At 36.1% G+C, this 22640-nt stretch overlaps 1 protein-coding gene across 3 annotated transcripts in view; it reads left to right on the top strand.

Moving 5' to 3' along the window:
* The window catches only part of LOC115215564 (high affinity cAMP-specific and IBMX-insensitive 3',5'-cyclic phosphodiesterase 8B-like), a 529283-nt gene that overhangs the window by 499060 nt on the left and 7583 nt on the right, over nucleotides 1-22640 (top strand). For 2 of the 3 annotated variants that reach the window (XM_029784763.2, XM_029784764.2), the window contains 2 exons: nucleotides 1938-2076; nucleotides 17598-17774. In XM_029784763.2, the coding sequence (XP_029640623.1) occupies nucleotides 1938-2076; nucleotides 17598-17774 (316 nt within the window). Of the gene's footprint in view, nucleotides 1-1937; nucleotides 2077-7886; nucleotides 8003-17597; nucleotides 17775-22640 lie in introns of those variants that run through there. The other variant, XM_036505860.1, reaches the window with a different exon arrangement.

Consider the following 22640-nt stretch of genomic DNA (forward strand, 5'->3'; position numbering starts at 1 on the left):
TAATAACCAATAGAAGAATATCCTTGCATGGACAATGGAATGAGAGCAGCCTACACTGTGGATTTAATTAAGTGTATCGCTTAAATTCCAAGACTGCTGTGTAATACAACAGACACCTGAAGAACACTAGGGAGATACCAGCTGAAACATGACTTAAGAACTAAGATGGGGACACTAATTCGTATATATTTGTGTATACTACCACCACAAATAATAATATATACATGTGTATGATTCACCAAGCATAGATTGGCATATTTCAGTCATATTATGCAGAGAAAATCCCTGGAGAAAGACATCATGCTCGGAATTGTCAGTGGCAAGAGAGGAAGTGGCCAACCAAGAACCCGCTGGCTTGACACCATCAAGAGTGATACCAGAATGGACATAGCCAATCTGAAAGAAGCAGCCCAGGATAGAACTGACTGGAGGACACTGATCCATGGAATAACCGAGAGTCGACTTCGACTGAGCGGATAGATAGATAGATAGATAGTATGTGTGTGTATGTATGTATATAAATATCACTGTAACAATAGGTGCTTTAAAATGGTCATGAAACATGCAGATGACTGCATAACCAAACCTCATGAGTTATGAATATATAACAGAGAGAGAAAATAGCCACAGCTTGGCTCTGCATTCATCCTATATAAAGCATTTTCAATAGAGTAAAAATGACACCAAAACAAACCCCAGGCACACAAAACTGCACTCGGTGGTGAATGAATGTGATAGAAATAACTGTTTTGAATAATGATAACAACAATGGTTTCATATTTTGACACAGGACCAATAGTTTTTGAGGGGTGGGGAAGTCAATTACATCAATCCTGTTACTTGTCCAGCACTTATTTTATTGACCCAGAAAGAATGAAAGATGAAGGTGGTCTCTGCAGAATTGGAGCTCAAATAATAATAATAATAATAATAATAATAATAATAATAATAATAACACACACACACACACACACACACATATATATAGGCAAAGGCATGGCTGTGTATTAAGAAGCTTGCTTCTGAACCACATGGTTCTGGGTTCAGTCCCACTGTGTAGCACCTTGGGCAAGTGTCTTCTACTATAGCTTCAGACCAACCAAAGCCTTGTGAGTGAATTTGGTGGATGGAAACTGAAAGAAGCCCATCGTATATATGTGTGTGTGTGTCTTTGTGTCAGTGTGTCTCCCTCACCATTGCTTGACAACCAGTGTTTGTGTGTTTACATCCCCATAACTTAGTGGTTTAACAAAAGAGATCAATGCCCTAGCATGGCCACAGTCAGATGACTGAAACAAATATAATTAGCATTATAGGCACAGGAGTGGCTGTGTGGTAAGTAGCTTGCTTACCAATCACATGGTCCAGGGTTCAGTCCCACTCTGTGGCACCTTGGGCAAGTGTTTTCTACTATAGCCTCAGGCTAACCAAAGCCTTGTGAGTGGATTTGGCAGATGGAAACAAATGAAGCCTGTCGTATATATGTATGTGTGTATATGTGTTTGTGTGTCTGTATTTGTCCACTCAACATCGCTTGACAGCCGATGCTGGTGTGTTCACGCTCCGTAACCTAGCAGTTCAGCAAAAGAGATCAATAGAATAAGTACTAGGCTTAGAAAGAATAAATCCTGGAGTCGATTTGCTTGACTAAAGGCAGTGCTCCAGCATGGCTGCAGTCAAATGACTGAAACAAGTAAAAGAATAAAAGAATTATATGACTACACAACCAAAACCTCATGAGTTATGAATATATATATACATATATATATAACAGAGAGAAAATAGCCACAGCTTGGCTCTGCATTCATCCTACATGAAGCACCTTCAGTACATGACTGAAACCAAATAATTAGCATTAACCTATAATTCACTAATGTGAAATAAGAGAATTTTATCAATGACTTCTTTAAAATCTAAAATGTAATTCTTTATTTCAGAGATGATTTCCGCACCATGCGACATTCAATCATAGACATGGTTCTAGCAACCGAAATGACAAAACATTTTGAACATGTCTCCAAATTTAACAACTGCATCAATAAAGTCCTAACAAAACCTTCGGAAGCTTCACCCACGGTAACTATTATTTATTTTTATTTATTTATTTTGCATACATTTTCTTAGGTAAAGCTTGCAATGAACCTGCTGTTATGGTCATCTTCTAAATACCAGGTACTCTTGTCTAGTGTCCAACAGCCCTCCATCTCCATTTAGGCCTTGATGGACGGCCTAACTTTACATCCACATCAGTGATAAGGGGCAAGAGAATCCTGAAGAGTCTTGAAGAGTTGACATAAGTCTACTGAGATTCAAACCAGTCAGGTCTAAAACTCTTAAAGAAAGGCAGGGTCAGCAGAAATTCTGGCTTCTTGATTGGAAGCAAATAAATACCCTTCGCCACTGGCTATCCACTATTGACAAGTCAGGTATACCTGACCACTCTCCATATATGAAGTATGAGATCCCAATATCCAACACTACTGTATAAAATCCCTGACACAGGCAGTTTATGATGTTCTGCTAAGCACTTCCAATATTTGTTCTGCTGGGGGAAGTTGAATCCCCCAAAAACAGACATTGGACCACATCTTCAGTGGCTGTTCAAATGCTCTGATAGAAGGGTGCTGTTGTTGGCCACATGACCAGGTCTTGCAATGGTTAATCTCACAGCAAGCATGATCTGCGATGGCATTAACTATTGCAGGCACCAATAAGGAGAACTATCACTGTTGACCTGGCTGGTCTGAAGGTAAAAGCACCACCAAGTCCACCTCTCTGGGAACTCTCTGAAAGTTGACCAGAAGAAGCATCCAAAGTTCCTGAAAACTGTTGCTTCAACATTGTTAAGGCCAAATGTGGGACTGGTCTCAGAAATGGTAAAGAAGATGGTTCTGTTTGAATGCCCCCCATAGCCTGGAAGGATTGCACTGAGGAGGCAAATGAGAGGAAGAGAATGAAATAAGCTGAACTCATGGAGTTATGCTGATACAGGGAGTAGCAAGCAAGTTGTGAATCTCCTGAAGTAAATACAGTGGGTTCACAGGTCAGTTCCTCTGCTGAGACTGCATGCTGAACAGCAGAAAGGCCAGGATGCAGAAGGCTATCGAGTTAGCCATAGAAGCTATGGATCAGAAAGTCTCATCCCTGGAATGGTTTCTGCCTGCTGAGTTCATTAGACACCAACTGGAGTTTTATCAACCCAGATGGGTCATATTGTCTGATTTTGTTGAGATACTCAACCACCATAACAAGCATAAATGATGATGCATCCAGGAGCATCATAAGATGCTGTATGAAAAACTGGGTATGATGAGATGGTTGGTGTGTAACAATACAAGTTTACACAATGTTATCTAATAAATTATGTAATGGATTCATATTTTAATTAAACCACACAACTGTATATATATGTGTGTGTGTGTATATATATATATATGTGTGTGTGTATATATATATATATATATATATATATATATATATATTGATCCATTTGATCCACTCAGCCATAGCAGTACCAAGATGCACATAAACAAATACATTCACATACATATGTATATGTGTGTGTGTGTGTGTGTGTGTGTGTGTGTACGTGCATGCACATGCTGGTGTGGCTGTGTGGTAAGAAGTTTGCTTCCCAACCACACAGTTCTGGGTTCAATCCAACTGTATGGCACCTTGAGCAGGTGTCTTCTACTACAGCCTGAGCCGACCAAAGCCTTGTGAGCAGATTTGGCTGATGGAAACTGAAAGAAGCCCATTTAGACATATGTATATATTTATCTGAGTGTGCCTCTGTGTTTGTGTTTGTCCCTCAGCTCTGCTTGACAACCAGTGTTGGTTTGTTTATGTCTCCATGACTTAGCAGTTCAGCTAAATAGTGACCAATAAAATAAATTGCAGACTTTAAAACAAAGAATGTATTGGGTTTGATTTATTTCTCTTAAACCCTTTTAGCCAGTGCCCCAGCATGGCCACAGTCAAATGACTGAAACAAGTAAATACACACACACACACACACACACACACAAACACACACATAGATGAACAATAAAATTCATTTGACTTGGGCTTTGTGTTTTCTGGGAGTTTTGTCATTGTTTTTTTTCCCACCTGATGGCTTATACTTGTTGAATAAACTGTGAAGTGAAACTTAAAGTCTCAGTCTAACTAATTTTATTATAAACCAGACTCTATAGTATTGGGTCTCATCTTAAGTAAATGTTGTGTTCCTATTCTTAAACTTGCTTTAAAACAATAAATTTAACTTTGTGTGAGTAACTATAAACCTGTCGATGTATTCTATATATTTGTCTGTATGTGTGTGTATCTATGAGTATGGCTCTATATATACCAGACCTGTATCTATTTTTATGCATGTGTATGTGTGTGTATATGACTTACATATGTGACAGCTATTAAGCCCATCTTAATTAACATAAATATGAGAATCTGTAACTAACAAAGCAATGTTGTTAATTAATCTAATCAAAGATAATGAGTTGAGTCTTAAAGAGATAAGTGATGGTCTGTGTGATCTAGTGTCTGCTATTTAAAAATATCAGTTTGTTTAATTACCTGGGTTAATCAGTATATTTAATTACTCACTAATATTAATTTAGGCATGGTCCTCTAATATCTGCTAAATCAATGTTTAATTGTCTTCATTCTTTTTAATTAATTTAATTGGTGGACCAAAATACATTTAAAGCTGTCTATATATATACATCTTACCATCTTCTCTAGCTTTTCCTCACTCCCTCTCTCTCTCTATCTCTCTCTCCCTCTACATATACGGGACATAGGGGGAAAATTTATAGGAGAGCATTTTGCATGCTATATATATATCAATCAGAAGATGGAGAAGATGACAATGATGATATATGCATATATCATCATCATCATTGTCATCATCATCATCATTTGACATTTGTCTTCCATGCTGAAATGGCTTGGACAATTTGACAGGATCCAATATCTGCTTTGGCATGGTTCCTACGGCTGGAAGCTCTTCAGAACACCAATCACTTCACTTAGCATATCGGATGCTTTTATCGTAATCCCAGCTCTGCTGAGGCCTACAAGTAACTCACAAGACAAAGAAAAAAACTTTTTGAATGAGTGGAGCTCTTGAGGGGAAGGCAACTTGATGCCAAAATATGAGAGATTAAAATTCAACGGGCATAGGTGTCTTGCTACAGAGGGGCTGTGTCAGTACCTTGCCTTATATAAGAGTGAGTGAGAGTAGTTAGAATGAAGAGAATAACCAGGAATGTTACAATTCCCTTTTCATCACAATTTTAGTTTAAGAAATCTAATTACTAAACGATTTCTACTGACACTATTATTGCCATTTGTTTCTCTTTCTTCATGACTTCTGGTATTCATATTGCTCAATAACTGTAAACAAACCTCTCCATCACACACATGCATATAATATTTTCATTCTGTGGAGGTGCAATGGCCCAGTGGTTAGGGCAGCGGACTCGTAGTTGTAGGAGTGTGATTTCAATTCCCAGACCAGGCATTGTGAGTGTTTATTGAACGAAAACACCTAAATCTCCACTAGGCTCCAGTAGGATGTGGTGCACCCTGCTGTACTCTTTCACCACAACTTTCTTTCACTCTTTCTTCCTGTTACTGTTGTACCTGTATTTCAATGGGACAGCCTTGTTACACTCTGTGTCACCCTGAGTCTCCCTGAGAACTCTGTTAAGGGTACACATGTCTGTGGAGTGCTCAGCCACTTGCATGTTAATTTCATGAGCAGGCTGTTCCATTGATCAGATCAACTGGAACCCTCGTCATCATAGCCAACAGACGCCATGATTTTCATTCTGTACAAGTCAATCTCTTGTCACTCTGAAGTTTTACCTGGGTGCTCATAGAATCATCAGGCAAGTTGTAACTTATCTGATGACCCTACAGGCATGCAAATAGAACTGCTGAGTAGCAAGAGACTGACTTGAACCAAATAAAATATTATTAATCTCTATTATGGTACTGAGTACTCTATATTTTCCTAAAGTCAACACTAAATGGATTTGTGGTAGTGAATTCAATCTCCAGACCAGGCTGTGTGTTGTGTTCTTGAGCAAGACACTTTATTTGATGTTGCTCCAATTCACTCAACTGTAGAAATGAGTTGTGATGTCAGTGGTGTCAAGCTGTATTGGCCTTTGCCTTTCAGTGGCATGGAGAAGGAGGCTGGTATGCATGGGCGACTGCTGGTCTTCCATAAACAACCTTGCTTGTACTTGTGACTCAGAGAAGGAATTTCTGAGTGCAATCCCATGTTCATTCATGACCGAAAGGGTCCTTTATAATATAGGTGTATAGGGATAAAATTATCCAGGCGGGCACCATGCTAGCTCTCAGGTATATTCCGGGTTATGGCTAACTGCATCAAGTAGTACCAAGTGTCACTGATCGCTAAGTATTTGAAATCTCACTATGCTGATTATGCTGGGTTGCAAGTGCAAACTGCACATATACTGTGCAGCAGAAACACATGTCAATCATTGCAACCAAATAATTGTGCTGTACAACCAACTTTAAATTAAAAGGAAAAAAATTTGATGATGTACCTGTCTCCATATTCTTTATAACTATTTGATATATATATATATATATATATATATATATATAATATATATATATATATAGTTGAATTAGGTACTTGAGGTAATATGATTAACATTTTTCTAGGAAGGATGCATATAGAATAGTGTATTCTGTATGCATCCTTCCAAGAAAAATGTCAGCTTTAGTTCTATAAGCTTATAATAACCCTGAAGGAGTTCTGCCCCATTTAGTTAAAAATTATACCATTTTTAGCATATAACCAAATACTTAGAATTGCATATCAACTAGGGGACAGAACTGAAACATATGTAGATTTTTTTTGCATCTCCCATTTTCTTTTTCAGCTTTACAACTTATAATTTATTTGTATTGTTATTTTTTTTTTATTTCAACATCTTTATTATTCATACATCCATCTTTCTCCCTTTTCTTTCTTTCAATATTAATATGTATTACTACAATAATCCCTAACATATCACAGAGACTTTCTCCTCATATGAGAGTGATTAACCAGTGGAATTGTTTGGGATTATATAATCCCTAATGCGGATCTAACATCCTCAAACTGACTATATGTGTGTGTACGTGTGTGTGTGTGTGTGGTATATCCTTTTCAAAGTTAGCCAAAGCAGGGTTTGGGGGTGGATTTTTGTGAATAAAAAGGATTCTTACAATCTATATATATATATATATATATAAAGTGAGAGAAGGGCCAAATAAAAGCAGAAGAATTTGAAGTGTTTTTATTGCAACATCAGGAATTACTTCATCTTACACGTGTTTCACAAGTAAGTTGTCATAAAAAGGCTGAAATAAATTCTCCTATTTTATTCTATTCTCAGATATAAATTCCTTAAATTATTTCAATGTGTGTAACATCAAACGAAAATCTGAAGACAAATATCACAAATATCATTCAATTTTCCATTGAAAGTTTGATCTACAAAGTTTTAATTTATATAAAGTTCTAAACATTGGTTAATTATTGTGCTTCCTCAATGAAAACAGCATGTTACCCAATGTTTTGGCCTTAGTAAATGTCTCATCAAACCATACCCTGCAGTTTAACAACAGTCATTGTATCTCAGGATAGGTTAACATGTGGAGTTTGAGACTGATCGCATTAATAAGAAATGTAGAAAATATAATTGCTATCCTTAGGCTTTATATGTGATATGTGCATGTATATTAAATGATAATATGTATATAATATTTATATATATATACACACATTTCTCTCTTTTTACAACTGTGTTCCTTACCATTTCTATTCAATATATAAACTCTCTTACTCTGTCTCCCAGTCACAGCAGATGAGGCTGAATATCGGTTGTTTTGTATGGCCAGGTAGTTCCAAGGTAGGCAACCATGCGCTCTTTAAGCCAGTTATCTTCTGATGAATGGTTACACTCTAGCTAAATTCATGTGTTCACAGCTACACTTTCTTACTGTCACACATGCACACATATCTTGAGCAAGCCTCTCACCTGTTGTGTACCAACTCACACTCACACACTTGCTGTTATATCAAAACTGATGCACACATTTCACGTATTGCACTCATTCGTATGAATGTATGTGATCTCTTTATGTATATGGATGTGTGTGTGTGTGTATGTGTGTGTGTGTGTGTGTTAGATGTTAAGCTACATAAGCAACTCAAGGGCCTAAAGTTTCATTTATGGCACATGTCAAAGCTTATAATTCATACACACAAATAAATATGTGAGTGCACATGGGAGGGGATGTTTGTATATATCCACAACTGAGTGCATACAATATGTATGCACACACCTAATACTTCTGATTGAGAGCCGAGTGATGATAAAGAAGATAAGATGCAATGATAATACCAGTGTTTGACTCTGAAACTGCTGAAGAAAGTAGTAGGAGGCATAACTCACTATTTATTGCCTTTTTTAGTTAATGATGAGTTAGGTCTTTTAAGTTGGCTGAAGAGGTAGTGATGTAGTTATATACTTCCTTTAAAAGTGTTTGTGTGCATCTGTATACATTGAAAAGGAGTGGCTGTGTGGTAAGTAGCTTGCTTACCAACCACATGGTTCTGGGTTCAGTGCACCTTGGGCAAGAGTCTTCTACTATAGCCTCAGGTCGACCAAAGCCTTGTGAGTGGATTTGGAAGACAGAAACTGAAAGAAGCCCATCATATATATGTATGTGTATATATATATATATATATATATATATATATATATATGTATGTATGTATGTATGTATGTGTGTGTGTATATATTTGTGTGTCTGTATTTGTCCCCACAACATCGCTTGACAACCGATGCTGGTGTGGTTACGTCCCCATAACTTAGCGGTTCGGCAAAAGACACCGATAGGATAAGTACTAGGCTTACAAGGAATAAGTCCTGGCTCAATTTGCACAACTAAAGGCGGTGCTCCAGCATGGCCACAGTCAAATAACTGAAACAAGTAAATGAGTAAAAGAATGTACAAAATTAGCATTGACAAGTTAAACTGTTAAAACTTTAATACATCACTTAGATTATACATTGAAGAATGTTGACATGTTAAGTTTGAAAAGGGTAAAATTTAAATTTAAAAAGTTGAAATTAAATCATGTAAAGTTAAATGAATGTGTCATAATTGTTTGGGAGGTTTGTTTGGTTAGGTGTTCATGTATATTTCCAGGTTGTCAATTTATTGAAAATTATTCATCTCACATTTAAATAATCAACAGATTTATTACAGATCATAGTGATGAGAATTCTATTGTAGGTAACTTTTTCATGGATAATTACTTCAGAAATGCATGACTGGTTTAGAGAACATGATTTTTCTTCCTACACAAACAGTTTATCTCGGTTATTTTAGTAAGTTTACTTGTGATTAAGATTTTCATATTGATGGTACAACTACAACTTCTTTTTAAGTTATTTCTATTAAATAACTTGGTGGTTAATGTGGGAAATCTTATTTATTAAGTCTAGGAAACTTTTGCTATATCAGAATTAGCATTTAACAACAAAAGAAGAAGTAAACTTGTTTTTTTGAAAGTGAATAACAGGAAGTTAGAAACGTATTTAATCTAATTTTTATGTCCATTAACTTCTACTTCGTTATTATAGTATGGTACAGCTGTCTCAAAGATTTCCTATTGGGATAACAGCTTAGATATTCCTTTATAATATCATTGACTATCTTTGTGAAAACACAGTGAGTGGTTGGAACTATATTAATATAAATACATGTAAGTTTTTCATTCAGTTGCTTAATATTTATCAGTGATTAGGTTCAAAGTTAAAATTCACTTTATTCCAGATAATGGTATTGTGCTAATTGTGATTTGCAGACTAAAATTATAGAACATGTTAAATCTGCTTTCTGTTTGCCTAATGTATAACCATTGGCATGTGATGTGGGACCAACCTGTTACCTCTATAGAGGCCTGTATCTGTGGTTGTCAATTTATCTTAAAGCGGGCCTGGTATGTACAGGTCACATGATAATCACAGACAACTCTGATCTATGTAGTAAAGAAGAGAGAGAAACTTACATATTTTAATTTAGTTTCCAGCCATCTACGATCACTTTTCAGAAACAGTTCCTAACACACACACACACACACACACATACTAGCATGGAAGGCAGACATTAAACGATGATGATGATGATGATGTGTGGTAAGTAGGCACAGGAGTCGCTGTGTGGTAAGTAGCTTGCTTAACAACCACATGGTTCCGGGTTTAGTCCCACTGCATGGCACCATGGGCAAGTGTCTTCTACTATATCCTCAGGCCGACCAAAGCCTTTTGAGTGTATTTGGTAGACAGAAACTGAAAGAAGCCCATCGTATGTATGTGTGTGTGTGTGTACACATGTATGTATCTATGAAAGCCACAACCTATTAGCAATGCTGTTTTCACCATTTCTCCCGTCAATAAATCACCACTTACTTTGTGCTCTCAAAGACCTGTGAAATAACAGATCTCTTATTTGAAAAAACAGGTTATGGTTAGCAGGAGAGAAGGTATCTGGTTGTAAAATAATACCGCAATAATATATTCACCTAATCTATGCTAGCATTGTAAAAGAGACATAGAATGATTGAAGTAGATATATATAATGCAAATAATAATAAGACAAAGAAAATTCTTTGGTACGTCTTTAATGCTTCCTTACAATTGTTTTTGTACTAACTTTACTTGCAACGCCAGTTTATGCAAAAGTTTAAATTGAAAATTTATGTAATGTTTGTGGTTTTAGACATTAGAGAGGCACTTCATCACACTTGCATCCAAGGGTTGCTGTCACATTGTGCATCTTTCAGATGCATGGCGGTTACAGCTTGTCTGAGAATATTCTTTCGTATTCTTAAGAGAAAAGTAACAGAAAATCTTCTTTCAAACATGTTTTGGTGATGCTTGTTACCTCATCAGAGAAGATGCATTCTTCAGTCTTCAGCTGCCCAATCAACTAGTAACTGAAATTATTATATAAAAGAATAATTTATCAGTTAAGTATTGTGTCTCGGCCAAGGTTACCCCGTTACTGTGACATTTAAGTGACTGAGATCAGAGCATTTCCCAGGATGAGAAGCCAGTCCCTTGCTGGATCACTCATTCACAGGTGAATGAACTGGTGCAACATGAAATGAAGTGTTTTATTCAAGAGCACAACACATCACCTCATCTGAGAATTGAAACCTGATCTTGTGATTGTGAATGCCACAGTCAAACCATCAGGTTATGTGCTTTTACATGGTTTATTAACTGTATCGGTATTTTGTTAGTATGTATTTTATTCAAACTGATACACCTGAAATATGTAGACAAACAGGAGTTGAGTGGGTTTCGAATATTTCAAACATCTGTAAATTTATTCACCATTAGACATATTTTAGTTGTTCAGATTCACATCGTGTATATATACGTGTGTGTGTGTGTGTGTATGCACTCTCACACACACATGCACGTACATACATACATATATATATACATATATATATGCATATATATACCATAAATCCTGGAGTATAATCCGCATTTTTTTTCCCAAAATTAAAGGTCAAAATCCCTAGTGTCTACTATATACGAGGTTAAAAATGAGAATTATTTTCTAATTAATGTCCAAGTCTCTGTTTGCTGTCCAGCAATGTTTATTCAGATGCATCTTGTGATGCCGGGCGCAAAAGTACCTTAAGCTAAGCCTGAAAGCAATGACGTCATAAAAGAATCATCTATAACTTGCAGTAAGCAACATTTATTAAATGTTATTACTGTTATTTCTTTATTTTCTGCAAACAAAATGCACAAAAAGGCTACACATTTGCATTATGTTATATGTACAATAATAATAAAGGACGTTACCATATACATTTTTACAAACCAAGGACGTTATATAGACCTCCTTGACTCAAGAGCAGACTATACTCGAGGATTTATGGTACATATATTCTATAATTATAAGCATAATTATAATTAGGGGTCAGCTAGTTGCTTCACCACATACCGAATTTAGAAATTTACTTTCCTTTCCAGAGCGCCCAATAACACAGTACTTGTACCACGACCTCGCATTGTTGCTTTTTCTTGTTTGGATTGATTATATATATATATATATATATATTCAGTCTAATGTGTTAAGTGTTTTTTTCCCTTTTCTAAATTGATAAACAGTTGTGTGTGTGTGTATGTGTGTGTATACACTGTTATATTTACACATGTATGGCCACATGGTGCAATCAATATAATTCTGCACCTACCAAATGCATGTATTTACTCACTTTTTTATACACCCTCTTACTATACTCATACTTATGGATACACACACACACACACATACACACACCCACACACACGCTCTATCACACTGTGTTGCTACACCCACTTGATCTGTTGGAAGTACTCATCCATGCAATCTCGCTTCCACCCACAGACAAATTCATAAAACTAAATATACTCTCCAACCAATAGACCAAGCACACAATACATGTAAAACTCTCTCTCTCTTCTCTCTCTCTCTCTCTCTCTCTCTCCTCTCTCTCTCTCTCTCTCTCTCTCACCCCCAATCCCACCCACCCTGCCATAAGTGCAGGAATGAAATTTGCTTCAGGGTTGCAAACTCAGGTCCAAAATTTTTTAGAAACAAGGTCGATTTTTCAATCTTAAGATTGAAACAGTCACAGGTTTAATAATCATTATTATTGTTGTTGTTGTTATTATTATTATTATTATTATTATTATTATTATTATTATTATTATTATTATTATTATTATTATTATCATTGTATTTGTGCATCCATCAAATCGAACAAATCCAATAATGGAAGATTAATGTTTCAAATCAGTCCAAAAATGTTCCTATGCTCTTTTATTTTGGCAATGAAGTTTTTTCAGGAGGACGTTCAAAGGATTTTCATTGCTCACACACACACACACACATCCAAATTTTACAGGGTGCACTTGCATCCTCTGCACCTCTTGTTCCTGAGCCTATGCAACCATCCCCCCCACACACACACACAATATAAACATTACCTACTTATATGACTTTTTTGCTGTTTTTGTTGTTGTTGCTGTTATTGTTGCTGTTGTTGAGGTTGTTTTGTTACTGTTGCTGTTCATAACTGTTGTTGTTGTCTCTTGTTGTTATATTGTTGTTGTCGCCATTGTTGTTGCTGATATTGCTGTCCTTATTTTTGTACTGTTCATGTTCTTGTTATTGTTGTCGAGTCTGTTGTTGTTGTTGTTGTTGTTGTTGTTGTCATTATACGTATATTCTTACATATTTTTTTTCTTAACATAGGGTCATTTAGTAATGAGTATAATGAGGAATTCTGTTAGAAAGTAGGTGTGCACCAAGGTTCAGCCCTCAGCCTCCATTTGTTCCGTAAAGTCCTGCAAGCCATAACAGATGAGGTTTACCCCTTTAACTGTGGAATTAAATTTCCTGTTTATTCTTGTAATAATGTTAAATATCTACCAAAGAATAGAATTGGTATTTTCTACAAGTCACTTTTATGTCTTTATTGTCCACAGGAGGCTAAACATAGAGGGGACAAAAAAGAACAGACAAAGTGATTAAGTCGATTACATCGACCCCAGTACATGACTGGTACTTATTTAATCGACCCGGAAAGGATGAAAAGCAAAGTCGACTTCGGCAGAATTTGAACTCAGAGCATAATGGCAGACGAAATACCGCTTAGCATTTTCCCCAGCATGCAAATATTTCTGCCAGCTCACTGCCTTTTTACAAGTCACATTGCCTCAAGAAACCTGATATATCTCAATAAGAAATAGTTTCAAATGTGATATATTTGAACAAAAGATAGATTGATATATAAAACTGCTGTTAAGCGTAATTAAACTTTGAGTGAATGTATCTGATTTCTGCAGTAAAACGGTGAATAATGGTGACTCGTAAGCACTCCTTTGTGCTAATGACCTAGATTTTCTGAACCTGCTGTAGAATTAGAAAAGGAATTCCACATATGGAGACATGCCTTAGAATTGAAGCCCCTAATTTAAGAAGGAAAGAAGACAAGACTCTGCTGCTGCTAACATGGAAATAGTCATGCTTGGCATGCAGATAAAGAGTAGATAAGAATTCTGTATGATACATCCTATGTAAACAATGCTTACACAAGAAGTATAGTGGAACCACAGACAAGCAAATAGGAAAGGCATACTTCATGTCTCAGGTGTATAGGGACAGTAAGTACAAAGAACATATGTGAAATAGATTCCCTACAATGCCCAGACTGCTCTCAAGAAGTTGACAGCCTCTGTTACCTTAAGGACCTAATCGACTGTGAAAAAGAGTGTTCTGAAAGAATGGTCGGCAGGGTTCAAACCAGCTGGAAAGAGTTCAAAGAGTTGTTACCACTGGTGGCAGGGAAGAACTTTACCTTCAAAGAGAAGGACCAATTGTATGATGCTCGTTAGTGAAGCATGATGCTGCATAACAGTGAACTAGGACCCTAAAATGTAGGGGATTTGAAATATACACAAAGCAAGGCAGCAAGTATTTGATATTGGATATGTAAAAGTACTACAAAGGTGAGTCAAAAAGTAATACCATTTTGTTTAGGACAGGTATAATTACCAACACAGGAACACTCCTGTGTTGGTAATTATACCTGTCCTAAACAAAATGGTATTACTTTTTGACTCACCTTTGTAGTACTTTTACATATCCAATATCAAATACTTGCTGCCTTGCTTTGTGTATTTTTCAAATCCCCTACATTTTAGGGTCCTAGTTCACTGTTATGCAGCATCATGCTTCACTAACGAGCATCATACAATTGGTCCTTCAAAATGAAGCTGGTTCTCTGTGGATCACATCCCTACTTCTCAACATAGTCACTATTTCTCTCAATAGCAATGTTCCACCTTCCAATGAGAGCATGTATCCCTGCCCTGTAAAATTCTGTTGACTGTTCTGTGAGCCACTTCTTCTCTACAGCTTTCACTTCCTCATCACTGGAATAATTTAGCGCCTTCAGACTAGACTATTATCTCTTCAGCCCCTTGAAAGAGGATTTGAGAGGCAAACATTATTCCAGTGATGAGGAAGAGAAAATTGTAATGAAGAAGTGGCTCAAAGAACAGTCAACAGAATTTTACAGGGCAGGGGTACATGCTCTCATTGGAAGGTGGAACATTGTTATTGAGAGAAACAGTGACTATGTTGAGAAGTAGGGATGTGATCCACAGAGGACCAACTTCATTTTGATGTATGATACAAGTTCCTGTGTTGGTAATTATACCTGTCCTAAACAAAATTACATTACTTTTTGACTCACTCTCGTATATGTGAACGACCCAGCACCAATGAGTTCACAGAAAACTGAACATAACAGAAATCACATGTAGTGTGCAAGAAGGAAGACTGCATTGTTATGAGTGTATGATAGACATGGGAGAAGGTAAATGTATAGATTGGCATGCATTCTTAGAAGATGGAACCTATAGAAGAGGGAAATGAAGGAAGGTTTGGCATGAAATGGTGAAGACATCTGAAGCTTTTGATCTATTCCATAGAGGATTGGCAAAGGACTATATTGATTGGTAGCTAACTCTTCAGGAAAAGACCAGTCCACCTGTTCAGGCATGACAAAACAGATATTAGATTGTGTGTGTGTGTTTGTGTGTACATATAAATATATATATATATATATATATAATATAATATAATATAATATATATATATATATAATATAAATAATATAATATATATATACATATATATATATATATAATATATACATTTATATATATAATATATACGTATATATATATATATATATATATATATATTATATATATATATATATATATATATATATGCCTCATTAGGCATATGTATAGATTGGGGCCTGTTTCCAAGAAATTCCTTAGGAGGGTTTCTGTTTTTTTTTTTTTGTGAGGGAGGGGGGCATTATTTTGTTTAATAGTGGTAGTGTCCTGAGAGTTCTGGAAAAGTGAGAAATTCTACTCTTATAATATTGTCCATGTCCTTGTAGTTTCATCTATCTCCAGGTTATGGGACCACATTACTGACATTCAGTTAACAAGCAAATGTAACTAGCTCCTATGTCTAATGTCAACATACTGTTTATAGATTTACATCTTAAACCAGACATTCTCAGACCAAACAACCAGATATACTATGTCTAGTAATGAGGCGTTTAAGAGTTCATTTGCCTAACTATTTTCAATATGTCTGATGAAATGAAATTAAAAATAATTAACCCTAATTTTAAATTAATCAATCAAGACGTTAATTAAAGCAGTTAAACAGAAGTAATCACTGTAGCAATTATCCAGCAATTGAATAGACACTATCTACTCATATATTATCTCTTAATCCATAAATGTTTCTATTCATTACTTCATACATCTATCTTCCCCAGAAAACCATGCAGATTTTGTGTGTAGCAGAAATTCAGAGAGGACAAATCATCACTACAGTTATTCTCCACTTACATAATATATTATCTAGAAAAATCTGTCTTCTCTGTCAGCTATCATTTAATTATCTGATGAAACAGCTAATATGTCATTCTAAACAAACATAAATCAATCTTCACTAAGTGCTGCAAGGGTTAAATGCAGACAAAATTTTGCACATTATTCTGTTAAAGTATTTCATACGGTTTGGTTTATATTGGAGACTTTCTTTTTGCAGCAATTATAATCCCCAACACACTGCAGCCAAATGTATTGGTTTTTTTCCCTTTGGGTTATTTTCTTTCAAGATCTTTGTTTAGCTCTGCTTCATAATGTGATTTAATGGTTAAGGTGAAGTTGTAGATAATGAGGGCTGATATCTGAAAAGAGATCAATGTGACAACAACTGCCAATATATGACATAAATGGATCGTTGATAATTTCATTGAACTGTGAGCGATGTCACAGTGAACTGTTGCAGCAGTGAGTACCATATGCCCCCCACCACACTACATGCCAACACTACAAGTCTATATTATATACCTATACTATATGACAAAATCACATGTCTACACTGCATATGTGCACAACATGTATACACAATATACCTATGCTACATGTATGCTATATATATATGTCTATACTACATGCCAATGCTACATGACCATACCACATGTCCACACTAGACGTTTTCATGATATCACTACATTACATATCCACGCTACATGTTTCCCCTACATGCTCACACTTCTTGTCTACACTACATGTCTTCACTGCATTTCCACTTAATATAGGCGCTTTTTCTCTTCATGTTTTATTATTTTTCATTTATTTTATATTTTTTTAATGTTTATTTAATCAAATTATTTTCTCTCACCATGGAGTCTTTCAATTTCTCCATTTTGACTTCGTGTCAGGATTTTGCTTCAGACAAAACATGGTATGATTCTTGATTTTATGAAAATGCTTTAATGAAGATACAATTTAATTCTAACATACACTCGTGTGACAATCTTAATTTCCAGTCATGCAATAATCTTAATTTTCAGTCATGTGACAACCCTAATTTTCTCCCTCTTTTAGAGTGACCAAAGCAGTATGGACAGTATGAGCGACATTGTGGCTCACCTCTCAACAGACGAGAGTCGAATTCTGATTAAAAGAATGCTTATGAAGTGTGCGGATATCTCAAACCCATGCCGACCTCTCGATCTTTGCATCATTTGGGCAAAACGAATTGCTGAAGAATATTTTGATCAGGTTTGATTTTGTTACCTAATTAATATTTCTCATTAATTTCTTTCTTGTTTGAGTTGGGTTTTCTTTGTTTCATGTTTTTGGGGGTTTTTTTTTTTGCATATAGCAAACTTTCAGAATGTTTTCTGTGGGGATGTTTGTGTGTGAATAAGAATATCAATAGTAATAATAATAATAATAATAATAATAATAATAATAATAATAATAAATAATAATGGTTTCAAATTTTGCCACAAGGGCAGCCATTTTGGGGGAGCATACTAGTTGATTCCATCGACCCCAGTGTTCAACTGGCATTTTTTTTATCAACACCAACAGGATGAAAGGCAAAGTAAACCTCAGCAGAATTAGAACAATAATTATAATAATAGTATGAGCACAAACTGCAAAGAGACCACACTTTGTGGTAGTGGTGGACAAGGTGCACCACATGTGCTGTATAGTTGATGTTGCAAACCCATGAATAGTCAAGAAGAAAGATGAAAAAATAAATAAATAAATAAATACAAGACTCTTAAGTATGAAATAGCCCAGCTATGGAAAATGAAGAAGGTGAAGATAGTGCCAATTATTGTTGGATCCTTGGGGACAGTATCAGAAGGCATCAAGGGGAATCTAAAAGAAATTGGAATAGAGTGCCCAGTAGAATTATTACAAAAGGTTTGCCTCCTCGGCATGACCAGAATAATCAGGAAAGTATAAGATAGTTGTAAAGAACGAATGGCATGGTACCGTAAGCTGAAGGTAGTAAGCCCACTACGCATGCAAGACTCCAGGAGTTCCAACAAAACTCATGATAAAAAGAACTACTACTACTACTACTACTACTACTACTACTACTAATAATAATAATAATAATAATAATAATAATAATAATAATAATAATAATAATAATAATAATAATTATAATAATAATAATAATAATAATAATAAGTGGCTCTCATGGCTTCTGATCTGTGGCTCTCATGGCTTCTGATCAGTGGCTCTCATGGCTTCTGATCTGTGGCTCTCATGGCTTCTGATCTGTGGCTCTCATGGCTTCTGATCTGTGGCTCTCATGGCTTCTGATCTGTGGCTCTCATGGCTTCTGATCTGTGGCTCTCATGGCTTCTGATCTGTGGCTCTCATGGCTTCTGATCTGTGGCTCTCATGGCTTCTGATCTGTGGCTCTCGTGGCTCTCATGGCTTCTGATCTTAACTGATTGGAAGTGTTATCATGTACATTGTTTTGTCTTGGTATAAAAGATGGGCTACAGCAAATATTCTGCTCAATACCACAGATTTGCTTGTCAGTTGTTTGACCTTAACCAGTTGAGCATGTCCCTTAGTGGCTGACGATATGTGCATCTCTGATCACGAGCAGAAGTAGTGGGGGAGCATCATAGCCATGTGTTGAGAGGGATTCTTTGGGGTTTGAATAGTTCACCTCTGGAAACATGGGTGGTTCTTTCAACATCCTTAAGCAACCCTTATTCAGGGACCGTTTGAGCGGGATGGGCTACTCAACCTGAAGAAAATTCTAACTGGGCCCCACCTGCAAGGTCATGTGCTGTTTATCTTGATATGAGATCACCATGTCGCGCACATATGGTTGTGATGCATGTGCCTGGTGTACCTTTATCAGACGGGTAGTCATGATGGGTATACTGGGCTTCGTATATTTTACCCCAGTGTCACTTTGATGGCATGAACTGCTCTCTCACTCAATAATAATAATAATAATAATAATAATAATCTTAATTGAGAAAGAAAGCAAACTATGCTGGATCATAGATTATAACATGCCCAGCTGACAACAAGGTATGTGATAAGGAAGAAAGAAAAGTCGATAGATATGACAGGTTAGCTTGGGAGGTTAAGCAGTTGTGGTTGATTGTCAGAGCCCTGAGAACAGTGAGCAAAAATCTCAAGAAGTACGTGGAACAAATAGGGGCTGCAATAAGGGTGGAGCGCTTGCAGCAAACAGCACTGCTTGGAACCACTCGAATACTCCAGAAGGTGCTCGAAAAATAAGAGGTGTTACATTAGTTCACTGGTAGTGAACAGCTGACACCGCAGTACATCTCCAGCATTAGAAACTGTGCAAAGGCAATGATAATGATGATAATAATAGTAATAGTAATAATAATAATAATAATAATAATAATATCTTGGTATTTTACAATTAAGCCAGGTGATGAACACCAAGATGAAGGAGAAAATTTCTTCTAAATATATGAAGAGAGTTAAACAGCTTTGTAAATTTAAGATGAATTGAGGAAAACTTTGTTAAAGGCTTCAACATGTGGTTTGTAGGTGTGATACAATACTTAACAAGAGTTGTGGAATGGACAAAGGAAGAACTGGTAAATATGGATAGAAAAGCAAGGAAGGTAATGGCTATGAATGGGTTCCTTTATACTAGAAGTAATGTATCAAGGCTTAGAAAGGAAAGTGGGAGTGATTGGAATAGAGGATAGTGTTGTGAAGGAGGTCAAGCCCTTGCATGCCTATCTGAGGAATAGTGATGAAAGAATGTGGTCGGCTGCATTGAGTGAGATGGGGGTCAATGACAATGGGGAATTAACCAGGAGTACAAAATGAGAACTAATGAAGAAATGATCATTGACTGGAAAGAGAAAGTTACACATGGAGAGTTTTTCCAACAAACATTGGTTGAAGCTGGTGAAGAACCCTGGAGATGATTAAGACATGTTTTTAAAGAAGGAGACAAAAGGACTGATTCTTTCTGCTCAAGAACAAGCTTTATGAACCAACTCAATCAAGTGTAGCATTGATAAGACAGCAGTACCACCTTGATGTAGACTATGGGAAAAATCATCTGAGACAGTTCAACAAATAATTAGAAGATGCTCAAAGCTGGCCTAAAAGGAGTACCAAAAACGCCATGAGAGAGTGATATGAGCACCAACCTTTTCCAATTGCAGAGAATGGTCAGGTGAAGTTCACATGGAATGTGCCTATATACACAAGTAACAAGCTGCAACATAATTGACCAAATATAACTTTGGGAGGCGTCCAAAGAATGGGCCTTCATTGATGTAGTTATACATGCAAACCAGAATATTGTGAATACAGAAAACAAGGAAGTCAGGAAGTACCAAAACCTAACTTTGGAAGTGAAACGAATCCATAGAGCCTCAAGAGTGTGAGTGGCACCTATTGTGATTGGTGCACTTGGGACCATCTCAGAGAGAGCAATATTTTGACATCAAAAGCTGCAAATACCAAACTTCATAGAAAGTATTCCGTTGTCAGAAATATTTGGAAGAGATCATGTGTTGAGGGGAGTGTAGCATCTCTAAGCTGAGGGATGGAGCTGTGACATGGCAGAGATAAACCAGGAGATGTTAAGTAAGTAAATGATGAATAATAATCCTTTCTACTGTGGCCAGATGGACTGAAAGTTTGTAGGAGGGAACCAGGGGATTACATCAACCCCAGTGTTCAGATGGTATGTATTTTATTGACTTCTGAAAAGACAAAAGGCAAATTCAACCTTGGTAGAATTTGAACTCAGAATGTTGAGCCAGAAGAAATATTATGATTATTGTTTAGCATGTTAACGATTCTGTCAGTTTGCCTCTTTGATAATAATTATAATAATTATTTCTGTTACTGGCACACAGAAATTTTAAGGGAGAGGGCTAGTCAATTACGTTGACCCCTGTGTACCAGTGGTACTTAGTTTATTGACCCCTAAGGATGAAAGGCAAAGGCAACCATGACAGAATTTGAACTCAGAACATAAAGACAAACGAAAAACTGCTCAGCATTTTGCCTGGCTTGCTAACGATTCTGCCATCTCACTGCCTTAGTAATGATAATTACAATAATAGCTATAATTCTGTCAAGTTTTAGGGGAGGGGGGAGAGGGGTTAACTGATTACATCCACTCCTATACTTGATGGGTACTTATTTTATTTTATCAACACTGAAAGAAGAAAAGGCAAAGATGACCTTGGTAGGGATTGAACTCACGTTATAATATCCAGAAGAAATGCTGCTAAATAATGTATGTATATATATATATATATATATATATATATATATATGTATATGTATGTATATTAATCAAAGTGTACTGTATTATATATCCATTATGGCCAATCTTAGCAATTGGTTTCATATTGGGTATTAATCTGATGTTAGATAATAGCAGAATGAAGTAATACCATGTACTTGTTTGAGCTGGCAGATGTAGAAAAGAACTCTCTCTTAATCTCTCTCTCTGTCTCTCTCTCCATATATGTATATATATATATATATATATATATATATGGTAGTGGGGTCTAGTCTCATTGTCATTATTTTATTCTATGCTAAGGCTTCTTAGATCAATATTTAATTGATCTAGATGAAAATTTTTAATTGTTTATTAATAATAGCACATCAGGAAATTAGTTGCATTGGAATTATTAAGTTCAGTTTTAGCTCATTATTGTATTATAGAAGACTTGTGATATGTCTGTGTGTGTGTAATGGCCTGCAGATAATAACACGTTTTCTATGGGCTCTTTGACTAAATTCTTTTTCATAATGGAAGGCTTTCCTGAAACATGCTCGAAGCATTAAACAAGTTATGTATGGCAATACAATAGCCTTGTCTTTGTCGTCATCACCATCACCTTATACATTTTACCTAACTTCTCACCTGCATAGCTTAAAAGTCTTTTTAAGAATATTCATGTTATGTACACATTGTAATGCTTAAAGCAAATTACAATAGTCATACACACACACGCACACACAGAGTAAAATAAGGATTCAGATAGAATCAGGTACTTGAAAAGATATGCACCAGGTAGGGTTGGAACCTGTGGTGGTAAGTATCAAATAGGATATTCCAGTTGTGTACACAGTGAAAAC

The sequence above is a fragment of the Octopus sinensis genome, linkage group LG9, assembly GCF_006345805.1.
Source record: "Octopus sinensis linkage group LG9, ASM634580v1, whole genome shotgun sequence".
Taxonomy (NCBI): domain Eukaryota; kingdom Metazoa; phylum Mollusca; class Cephalopoda; order Octopoda; family Octopodidae; genus Octopus; species Octopus sinensis.